The following is a 12355-nucleotide window of genomic DNA, read 5'->3' as shown; positions in this document are numbered from 1 at the left end:
TTTGAAATGGCCTTTCCCCTTACAAAGGCTCTCTAACCGTTCAAGTGATCCCATTCTATCCAGTTTCCTCCAACATACTGCCTCTTTCATTTATTTTCAGTCTCTTCCTCTTTACTGGCTCATTTGCTGCTTCTTACAAACATGCCCATGTGTCTCCCCCATTTTGAAAAAAAAAAGCCCTCACTTGATCCTTCTCCCTGTGTTAAATTTCATCCTATATCTCTTCTGACTTTTCCAACTAAAGTCTTTGAAAAGGTGTCTACAATAGGTGCCTCCACTTTCTCCCTTCTCATTTTCTTACAGTCTGGCTTCTGACCTTATCATTCTACTGAAACTGCTCTCTGCAAAGATAATAATGGTCTCTTAGTTGCCAAATCCAGTAACCTTTGCTTAGTCCTCATTTTCCTTGACTTCTCTGCAGCCTTTGACACTGTTGATCACTCTTTTTTTAAGAATGTTTTTATTTAATTTTTCTCAATTACTGTTAAAAACAACTTTTAAACATTCATTTTTTAATAATTTTTGAGTTCCCAATTCCCTCTCCTCCTCCTTGAGAAGGCAAGCACTTTAATGTAGATTATAAGTTATGCAAAACATATTTCCGTATTAGCCATGTTGCAAAAGAGAACACAGACCCAAAAAAAGAAAATTAAAAAGGTATGCTTTAATCTGCATATAGACTCTTATAAGTTCTTTCTGTGGAGATGGATAGCATTTTTCATCATAAGGCCGTCAGAATTGTCTTGAATCATTGTATTTCTGAGAATAGCTAAGTTATTCACAGTTGATCATCATACATTGTGTACAATAATTTCCTGGCTTTGTTAACTTTACTTTGCTTCAGTTCATATAAGTCTTTCCAGGTTTTTCTGAAAGCATCCCACTCATCATTTCTTAGAGCACAATAGTATTCTATCACAATCACATACCACAACTTGTTCAGCCATTTCCCAATTGATGAGCATGCCCTTAATTTCCATTTGTTTCCCACCACAAAAAGAGCTGCTATAAATATTTTTGTACATATAAGTCCTTTTTCTTTTTCTTGGATCTCTTTGGGATACAGACCAAGTAGTGGTATTACTGGGTCAAAGGGTATGCATGGTTTTATAGCTCTGTGGGCATAGTTCCAAATTTTGCTCTCCAGAATGGTTAGATCAATTCACAACTCCACCAACAGTACATCAATGTCCCAATTTTCCCACATTTCCTCCAGCATTTGTCATTTTCCTTTTGTGACGTATTAGTCAATCTGGTAAGTGTGAGATGTTACTTTGGAATTGTTTTAAAATTTTCATTTCTCTAATTAATAGTGATTTAGAGCATTTGTTTTGATATGGCTGTAGATAGCTTTGATTACTTTGTCTGAAAACTGCCTGTTCATGTCCTTTGACTATTTATCAATTGGGGAATGGCTCTTATTTTTATAACGTTGACTCAGTTTGCTATATATTTGAGAAATGAGGCAAAAGAAACATTTTTTAAAAAGTGGAGTGTAAGACTACTTTAAAAAAGATTTGGCAGGACATCCTACAATAAACTCATTACAACAGCATTTTAAGGATAGAAATGGAAAGATGACAACAAACCAAAGAAAATAGTCAGGGTCCCCCAAGATGACTCTAACAAATGGACCTCAGCATCAGAGAAAACAGAATCACTGCACTTGGACCCTCACGTCACTGACCGAAATGTTTTTATTAGGAAGGGTAGGAATAGCATCAAAAAGAACAGAGCTGGAGAAAGCAGAGAGATCTGTGCAGGGGCTGGCACAAAGGATTCATGTGCAAAGATAGCCAAAAGAGGATGAGATACAAAGGCTAGGAAAAGTCTTGAACCTTATTAATCCACTCTCCCATTCCCATATAAAAAAATAATCATAGAAAAATGTCAATAAATACTGACCTATCTCTCCTTACTGTACATTATCTTTTTTGAGATTAAGGGCATCCTTGATAAGGGTGTCAAAGCAGATACTCCTCATTTTCAGAAATAAATGATCCACCTAAGTGCAATATCCTCTTTTTTCATTTCCTGAAAGGATTGGAGTAGTGATCAAAGGGAGGTCTCTCTTTTCCCACTTAATGCTATTGGAAAGCCCTTGAGGAAAGTACTGTCCTAGAGGGATTAAGTAGTCTCAGGAAAATAATTATCCAAGAAGGGCCTGAGATTAAGTGCCTGTTTTATTAGATTAAGGAAAATGTTAACCCTGAACTATGTAACTATATTTTATCATGTTATAACATTTTTCTTATTCAGTATTCCTCAAAAGTTACCTCAAGATTGTTTTGTTTGGTAGACATGTCCAAGGGCATAATGGGATTCTGTCTGTTTGGAAATTTTTCTCTCAAGCAGAACAGTGCTTGAATTTAGGATAATGATAAATAAATAAAAATTGTTTCTATCAGGTTTGTGCTTGTAACACAGAATATGGTGTTTCTTCCCCAAGGGTGATAAGTGGGGAACAAGTAGGCCTTTTGCAAGCAATGCTCAACAGTAAACCATGTATTTGCCATTTTGTAATTGACTGAAAGATGTAGAGGACATAAGATCCTATTGTATTTCTGTTATTGGATTATGAAAAAAAATTTGGTAGAGCAAAATGTCACTTTTCCCATAAGGTGTCTCCCATCTATACATCAAAATTATTAAAGATTCCTTGAAATAGATAGCAATGGAAGAATCCTGCTCAGTGATTTTGTGTTAAGTATTACTGGTTCTTCCCTGTCTTGAATATTATTCATGGGCCTTAAGTGGCTAACTAGGGTGCATGGCATTAGAAATTAAAAACGTATAGCCCTTGAACATTGAGATCTGAACAGGGATAGGCTAAATGCACAAAGGCCCATTTTCTAGTGAAGCCTTTATAGAGCAATATTGAGAAGTAAGTAGAGCTCTCTGGACCTGGTATAGTTTTTGTTACCATACAGGCTATAAGCCTTATCAGTTTGGGCATATTTTCTGTATCAGGGACCTGGAGGGCACCATCTATCACTATATATCTTTGTTGAGTATTTGTATTTAGCAAAAGGTCTTTTTTTTAATTATCTTCCTGATTAACTCAATATCTTCAGATCCTGAATTTGTACTAGGAGGGATCAGAGTATACCTGTCATTTGCATAGCAGTTTTTGGTGACGGTGATGATAAAGGTCATGGCTTCCCTGGAGGAGGAAAGGAGATTGTGAAGGAAGTATAGGATGCGGATGGCCAGAGTGACTCAACATTGAGCCCTATTATTAACAATCTGGAATTTCAACCTGTGTGGGATGAAGTCTCCTAGTAGGATAAGTTGGCAGTATATCTTCTTCTCTTTCTTCCCTCCCATCCGCCCATTCCTGTAGTCTCTCAGAAGAGAAGAGCCTGCTGGAAAATAAGCAAAATTGCAAAAAGAGTGATTGAAAAAGGGAAATGGGGACCTTACAATGGATATAATCTATAGGGATTTGATGCTTTGAGAGAACATTCTTGTTGCCCTAGAAGTAAGGGAATCAGAGCTCCTTGGGGCAGCAGAAACCCAAATCTCTGTTAGCTTCAGTTTCCTCATCTGTAAAATGAGGATAATAATAATGCCACCACCCTGGGTTGTTGTGAGGATTAGATAAGATAATAATTGTAAAGCACTTAGCACAGTGTCTGGCATATTGTAAGTGTTACATAAATGTTAGTTGTTCTTGTTGTTGTTAGTCATAATTAACATTACTCTGAAAATGAGGCACAACACAAAGGGGAAATTCATAGGGTGAGCGCTACAAAGCAGTAGCAGAAAGTGCCTACAGGGAAGTCCCTAGAATGGATATGTTGAAAATTTTGATAGCATGAAAAATACAGAGAAAAGAGGGATACTTTTACAACCAGTGTCTCTGATAAGGACCTCATTTCTAAAATATATAGAGAACTAAGTCACATTTATAAGAATACAAGTCATTTGCCAATTGATAAATGGTCAAAGGATATGAATGGGCAGTTTTCAGATGAAGAAATTAAAGCCGTCTATAGTCTTATGAAAAAATGCTCTAAATCACTATTGATTAGAGAAATGCAAATCAAAGTAACTCGGAGGTACCACATCACACCTATCAGATTGGCCAACATGACAAAACAAGAAAATGATAAATGTTGGAGATGATGTGGGAAAATTGGAACACTAATGTGTTATTGTTGGTGGAGTTGTGAAATGATCCAGCCATTTTGGAGAGCAATTTGGAACTATGCCCGAAGGGCTATAAAAATGTGCATACCCTTTGACCCAGCTATAGCACTTCTGGGCTGTATTCCAAAGAGATCATACAAATGGGAAAAGGACCCACATGTACAAAAATATTTATAGCAGCTCTTTTTGTGGTGGCAAGGAATTGGAAATTGAGAGGATGCCCATCAATTGAGGAATGGCTGAACAAGTTGTGGTATATGAATGTAGTGGAATACTATTGTGCTATAAGAAATGATGAGCAGGCACACTTCAGAAAAACCTGGAAAGACTTGTATGGACTGATGCTGAGTGAAGTGAGCAGAACCAGGAGAATGTTGTACACAGTAACCGCCATGGTGTGCAATGACTAACATTGATAGACTTAGCCCCTCTCAGCAATGCAAGGATCTAAAACATCTCCAAAAGTCTCATGATAGAAAATGCTATCCACATCCAAGGAAAGAACTTTGGAGTTTGAATGCAGATCGAAGCATACTATTTGCTATTTTTTCTTCTGTTTTTTCTCTTTCTTGTGGTTCCTCCTATTGGTTTCTACTTCTTCCTTACAACATGACTAATGTGAAAATACATTTAATAAGAATGTATATGTATAGCCTATATCAGATTGCATGCTGTCTTAGGGAGGGAGGGGGAGAAAAATTTAAAACTCAAAAACTTATGGAAGTGATTGTTGATAAATCAAAATAAATTAATAAAAATAAGGAGGATACCAGTAGAAGTCATGAACTAGAGAATGAGAGTCTGGAGTAAACAGAAAGGGAAGATGGATAATGAAGAGAGTGAAAGAAATCCTTTTTGGAGAGGAGTGCAAAAAAAAATTTAAAAACTAAGGCACAGGACTAGCTGAAGGGGAGGAAAGGAAAGGGACATATCAAACAAGAAGAAGGCCTCAGGAGTGAGGGGACGAAAGCCAATCTTAAAAAAAAAAGATTAAAGTAACTAAAGGACTATAATACTGTATTTACAGCAGAAGAGGGAACTTGAAACTGAAAACTTTTTCACAAACAACATTAATGCATCAAGGATAAGAAGGGAAAGGGTCAAATGGGAAAAAAATCTTTATCAAATTTCTGATAAGGCTTGTGATCTAAGATATATAAACAAATATGTGTTGTGTGTGTGTGTATACACACACACACACATATATACAGACATACATACAGGGTAAATAGGAAAAACTAACAGGGAAGGCACTAGAATTAAGAGGGGTTGGGGAAAGTCCTGTAGAAGATGGGATGTTAATTATAACTTAAAGGAAGCCAGGGAAGTATTAAACTTATATCCCAGTTGCCTTAGCTTCTAAGTTCATAAAGGAAAACTATAAGGTATAGCCAGTAATATAGTAGTGGCAGATTTCAGTATACCTCTTTCAGTTTTAGATTAAGCTATTGGGAAGGTAATTAAAAATATATATAAAATTGAACAAATTGCTAGAGAAACTAGAGCATGAAATTTGTGTTGTCTTCTGAATGGAACTGGTAAATAATATGTATATTTCTCAGAACCCCATGGAATTTTTACTAAAATTCACCATGTATTAGGGCACATAGGTAATTGCAAACAAATGTAAAAACTCAGAAATAGTAAACACATCCTTTATAGACCATACCCAATAAAAATGATAATCAGTTGAGGGAGCACAAATGAAAGACTGGCCCAAATGGAAACTTAACAATTAAATCCTAAAATTCAAGGGTGGGGAACCTGTGGCCTCAAGGCCACATGTGGCCTTACAGCTTGCCAGATGTGGCCTTTTGACTGAGTCCAAGCTTTGCAGATCAAATCTTTTTATTAAGGGGATTTGTTCTGTGAAGTTTGGATTCAAAGAGCAGCACTTGAGGACCTAGAGGGGCACATGTGGCCTCAAGACTGCAGGTTCCCCACACCTGTACCTAAGCTATGTGAAAGAAAATGGTAACAATGTCATCAAAATATCTGGGATTCAACTAAATGTACATTGACAACATAGAAAAAGAGAATTACAAACCAAATATGCATTTTTAAAATTAGAAAGCCAACGAATAAACCTAAATACAAAAGATAAAACTAAAAATTAGAGCAGACAGATAAAACTAGAAGAAAAAAAAACACTAAATGATCAATAAAATAAAAGCTAATTCTTTGAAAAGACTAGAAGAGTTGCTGAACCTTTAATCGATGTGATTAAAAAGAAGATGGCAGAAAATCAAATCAACGAAATAGCAACTGAAAAGGTGAATCTCACAGAGTTCATACCATGAGAATCAGTTGAAGAAATGAAGGATACTTTTAACCTGGAGAAGACTTAAGGGAAAGATAATTTCTGTCTTCAAGTATTTGGAGGACTGTGATATGGAAAAGGAATTATACTTGTTTTGTTTAGCCCCAGAGGGAAGAAGAAGGGGCAGCAGGTGGACGTTGCAATGGCAAATCTAGGCCCAATATCAGGAGAAACTTCCTAATAATTAGAACTACCCAAAAGTAGGACAGGCTGCCTCAGGAAGGAATGGGTTTCCAATCCCTAGAGGTCTCTAGAAGGAGGATGGATGATGTGACAGGTGTGTTGTTGTGGATTTTCTGCTTCAGATAGGTGTTATGCTGGAGGGATACTGATTTGGGGATTTCATGCTATTCAAATCCCTGCACAACAAACTCTAAAGACCAATTTAAGTTATCACTGTATCAGAATTTTGTTACACCGAACATTGTTTGAAGTAAGTATACTGATAACTAACACTTAGAAACCTCTTTGTTGTAGGAATTTGGTGAACAAAATCTGCCTGTTATCTTGTTTCAAATCCATGAAGTCATTTTTAATAAACTTCCAATTTAAGGCATGTCAGCAGGGCACGCCTACATCTGTTAACAGAGCTTTGGGTTCCAACAGGTTGGCAGCAGCTATGATGAGCATAATTTGTACTTTCTCTGTGACGCTGCCATCCCACTCGTGCAGGCCCTCAGCAGCTAACACCTAGACTATTGCAGGTGCCTTCTGGTGGATCTTCCTGCCTCCAGTCTCCATTCCATCCTCCACTTAGCTGTCAGAGTGGTCTTCCTAAAGTACAGTACCAAATATGAAATCCTCTGTTTGACTTTTCCAACCCTTCCTAACCTTTCTGTTCTCCTAATGTTTCTTTGTACATGTTCAGTATCATTGACACCGGCTTCCTTTTTGTTCCTCACGTAAGACATTCCATTTCCTAACTCCCCGTGTTTGCTGGGTATCTCTCATGCCTGGACTGCTCTCTCCTCATCTCTGCCTCCTGGCTTGCCTGACTTCCTTCAGGTAGCTGTCAAAATCCCACCTTCTACAGGAAGCCTTTCCTGATCCCCCTTAATGCTACAGCCTTCTGTCTGAGAATTATCTCCTCATTTATCCTTTCTCATTTATACATGGCAGCCAGGTGGCGCAGTGGATAGAGTGTCAGGCCTGGAGTCAGGAAGGCTCATCTTTCTGCATTCAAATTTGGCCTCAGACACTTAATAGCATTGTAACCCTGGGCAAATCACTTTACCCTCCTTGCCTCAGTTTCCTCATCTGCCAAATGAGCTGGAGAAGGAAATGGCAAACCACTCCAGTGTCTTTGCCAAGAAAATCTCTAAATGGGGTCACGAAGAGCCCGACACAGCTGAAATGACTGGAATATATGCATAGTTATTATTAGTGTGGTGTCTTCCTGGTTAGACTGTGAGCTCCTTGTGACCCTCACAGGTGGAAGGGAGTAAGTGTTTATTAAGCACCTGCTTTGTGCCAGGAACTGTGTAAAAATTTTACACATATCCTCATTCCATCTTCTCCACAATTTAGCATTGTGGCTGACACATGGTAAGCTCTTGGTAAATACTTGTTGAGTTGTGCTTGATAATAATTACAACAGACATTTTTATAGAGCATTAAAGTGTGCACTGCACTTATTTGAGCTTTATAATAATATTGTGAAGTAGGTGTTGTAGTTGTGTTTATCCCATTTTACAGTGGAGGAAACAGATTCCTAGAAGTTGTGACTTGCTCAGGGTCACGTAGTCAGGATCAGAGGCAGGATGCCTTTAATGTAACATAATGAAGTTGGCTAGTACCTTTTCAAGAGCACCTAACAATTGAAGTTCACTTTTCCTCTAGAAACAGTGGTATAACCCATGGAAAACAAATCCAAATATAAGGTTAGCCCCATGTGAGAGCTATATCCCCAAAATAGGAACCTGCTATTGAATGACTTTTCCTATGCCTTTGTTCACATTAAATTTAAAGAAATAAAGGCCAAGAAAATGCAAAATAGCATTAGTGCCTCACAGTAGTTTGACCTCTTTTGCAGTCATATCACCACCCTGAAAATTGATCAAAAACCCCTGCTAACAGCTGATTCTGCAGGTGCATCGACATTCTGGAGCCATGGGCTTGCTGAGATGGCTGGCCAGAGGAATAAGTGAGTACTTCAGCTTGAACCAGAGCCTTCCTTGGTGGTTACCCAGAAAGAATAGCTTTTCTGTGCCATTTAAGCATCGTTTTTATTTTATTTTATTTTTCCCCAGTTACATGTAAAAACAATTTTTAACATTTTTTTAAAGTTTTGAGTTCCAAATTCTGTTCCATCCTTCCTTCACTGCCTGAGACAGTAAACAATCTGATATAGGTTCTATATGTGCAATCATAAGCATCATTTTTTAACAGAGCCTGCAATTACCCACTAAATTAATAAAATTAATTCCCCTTTTCCTCATGCTATGATTATTTTTGAAACTCGGCATCAGTGCCCTTCTCTAGACAATTTTTATTTGTAGATTTATCATCCTTCTACCTTTTATCTCCCTGAATATTTACCCTTCCTCCCTCCCAAATGACTACTGACTTGAATTTTTAAAGACTGGACACTCAGAAAATAGTAACAATGGTTGGTTGTCTGCCTTCTCTGTCCACCACTGTTGTAGACTCTGTGTGTCTGCTTTGGCCGTGGATAACTTTGCTGAAGGTGTGGAAGCTGTCTATGGCATGTTTGATGGAGACCGGAACGAAGAGCTCCCCCGCCTCTTACAGTGTACCATGGCTGACGTGCTTCTGGAAGAGGTGCAGCAGTCAGCAATTGATACAGTTTTCATGGCTAACACATTTTTGGTATCTCACAGGTAAGCAAATTACAAACTCAACTTCTTAGTCAGATCTTTGAGAAACAGGTCTCTCAGAGTCCGGATACTGACTAGACTGAGGGGAGAATCAGTAGTAGCTAAATCTCTCTCTTTTCTTCTCCCTCACTCCCCTGTTGTAGCCCATGGGAACTTTGATTCATTGTGTATGTGAATGAGTTGTCAGATGTGCAAGCTGATCATACACTAGTTGCTTGTGTTGTCGTCTTGATTTGTCAGTGTATTGGTTCCATTTGTATTTTTCCATCTAGGATCCCCAGGAAGAAGGCAAGGCATTGTAGCAGAGTGCTGTACCAGGTGTCAAAAGACTTGAGTTCTAGCCCTGACCCTTTCATTTCCCTAGCTGAGTGACTATTATAAAGGCCTATCTCAGATGGAAAATTAGGGTGTGTAACTAGACCGTCCAGTCTTCCAGTTGTATGAAATCTATGATTAGAGGTTTCTGTAGCACAGTGGCTGTGTATAATTGAAGTATTTAAGGCCTGTGGGACATTCAAGAATGTTGGGGACATGTATTGTCATCTTTGTTGCACTTTTTTCTGTAATACTTTTCAAGAACAGTATTTTATTGATGGCTTACTTAGATTGGATAACTGTGTCAAAATAAAATTTATCAATAAAAAATGTACTCCCCACCCCCTTCCAGACTTCTTAGACTTCTCCCATCCCTACCCTACCTTCATATAGTCTTTGATCTGGTGACACTGGCCCTCTGGTTTCTTTCATGACCCAACTAAAATCTCACTTTCTATAATAAGCCTTTCCAGACTCTCTTTAATTGCAATACCTTCCCTATGTTTATTCTCTCTCATTTATCCTTACATATAGCTTGTTTGTACATAATTATCTGCATGTTGTCTCCCCCGTTAGATTTCAAGCTCTTCAAGGGCAGGGACCTTCTTTTGCCTCCCGGAGCTTAGCACCAGTGCCTGGTACATAGTAGGTGCTTAATAAATGCTTCTTAACTGACTTTGAGTCAGACCATCCCCACCAAAGAAGAGATATCCCTCTTTCCCCATTCTTGTTCTTAGGCATTCAACTTGGAGGACTTTGTGATAATCATAATAATGATGGCCAATGTCTCTGTAACACTTTAAAGTTTCCCAAGGTCATTCCTCACAGTAATCCTCTAAGTAAGGGAGGAGGAGACAGAGACTGGTTCTTCCTGGCTACTCCCCATTACCACCTTTAGCCAGTGTCTTTCAAGGGTAAGGGCCAAGTCTGGATCATGAGCACGTCATAGAGGAGCAAGGAGATTACTTGTCTTCCTATTGCCGGATATTTTGAGACTTGAAGCAATGACAGGAAATAATTTGCCAGGCTAATTTTAAAGTACACCATTTTATTCTACTTCTTTCCCAAAACAGAAAATTGGGAATGGCCGGCCAGAAGCTAGGTTCCTCTGCCCTCCTCTGTTATGTCCGACACGATACTGCTGACCCTACAAGTAGCTTCACCCTGACAGTGGCCAACGTGGGCACATGCCAAGCAGTCCTGTGCCGGAACGGACAGCCCTTGCCGCTCTCCAGAGTCTTCAGCTTGGAGCATTGCCCGGAGGAGCTGCAGCGGGTGAAAGAACAAAAAGCCATCGTAACGGAGGTTGGCGCTGCTTTTTCTAGCCCCTCTTAACAGGGGCTCGTCCCCATGACAGCCAGAGTCTAGTTACCTGTGCTTTATCAGCTGCTGTGTGGTTAGAGCTCTCTGAAAGGGACTGGAGGTTCTTACCTTTAACAATTTCTGAGCCAAGTCTGTTCTTGGCATTAGTTTCATATCCAAGAAAGTGTTCAATTCAAAAGGCTTTCAGTGACACCGCTGGACAGGAGCCTTTACTGGACAAATAGTGAACAGCAAGGAAGAGCTAGATTCACTTGAAGTAAAAGATTCAGTTTTGCTTCTACACCTTATGACATTTCGTTCCACGTATTTGTTCATGTTCAAAAAACAAAAACAAGCTAACACGTAAGCTTCTCCCCCGTGGTTGATTTGATGACCAGTTTCATTAGTGTGCTCTTCCTGACAAGATGCTTGAAAAGGCACCGAGCCTTATCCTTTAATGTTCCCTGCTCTGAAATTCAAGCTATGACTTTTTTTCTTATTTTGTACTATTTATCTAGTAAATTGTTTTTTGAAACAACTCGAGGCGTTAGTTGCCAGCATCCTTAATATTTTTGTCTTCTTTTTTTAAGAGTTAGCGTAATATTTTTGTTTCTGTTCCTCAAAGAGACTAGTTTGTAGATAACTAGAATCCAGTAGTATAGACATATACAGGAAGCATGACTGTTAGTATTTACTACTACTTGTATACATTTATTTACACTGTAGGAAACACCTTATGTAATCCTTACATGCAGTTAGATTTTTTTCCAAAAATACTTTTGCCGGCAAAGTAAGAGTCATGAAAATACCATAGTGATTACCCTGGGACAGTGAATCATTTGAATCACAGAGTTAGAGTTGGAAGTGACTTCAGAAGTCCAGCTAGTCCAGGCTTCTCGTTTTATAGATGAGGAAATTGAGGCCTGAAAAAGTAAAGTGATTTTTTCCAGCACAGAAATAGTAACAAAAGAGCCAAGATTCAAACTTAGGTCCTCTGACTCCCATAATTAGCTCTCTTATGCACCGCATTATGATCCATGGACACATGTAAACAGATTCCACACCCCCCCCCCAGCACCAGGAGGGCATCAAGAGGGCCTGAGACATGAGTCCTGGTCCGGAGGACTGCCTGCATTGGAGTTCAAGACCTGGGCTTCTTTCTTTGTTGACTGTATGATGTGAAGGCAGTTAAAGAGACAGCACAGTGAAGTGGAGGGAGTTCTGGGTTTAGAGCCAAAGCACTTGCCTGTCCTGCTCAGAAACCTTACTTTTCTCATTTATGAAACCAAGGGATGAGGCTACAGTGACTTCAAGTCCCTTTAGGTCCCTCTGAGCCCAGAATCCATACAGATAAGTAAAAAGAGGGGGTTTTAAATCTCTAGAATTTAGATGGCATAAATTTATTTGTTTTAGGTTGTAGATAGCTTTT

General features: G+C 38.8%; 1 protein-coding gene across 3 annotated transcripts in view; it reads left to right on the top strand.

Annotated features, from left to right (window-relative positions):
* PHLPP2 (PH domain and leucine rich repeat protein phosphatase 2) overlaps positions 1 to 12355 on the top strand; it is a 98247-nt gene that overhangs the window by 79338 nt on the left and 6554 nt on the right. For all 3 annotated transcript variants that reach the window (XM_027847621.1, XM_027847622.1, XM_027847623.1), the window contains 3 exons: positions 8505 to 8615; positions 9118 to 9312; positions 10698 to 10929. In XM_027847621.1, the coding sequence (XP_027703422.1) occupies positions 8505 to 8615; positions 9118 to 9312; positions 10698 to 10929 (538 nt within the window). The remainder of the gene's footprint in view (positions 1 to 8504; positions 8616 to 9117; positions 9313 to 10697; positions 10930 to 12355) is intronic.

This window comes from Vombatus ursinus, unplaced genomic scaffold (genome assembly GCF_900497805.2).
Source record: "Vombatus ursinus unplaced genomic scaffold, bare-nosed wombat genome assembly UNPS02005286.1, whole genome shotgun sequence".
Lineage (NCBI taxonomy): Eukaryota > Metazoa > Chordata > Mammalia > Diprotodontia > Vombatidae > Vombatus > Vombatus ursinus.
This window is presented reverse-complemented; position numbering and strand designations above follow the sequence as displayed.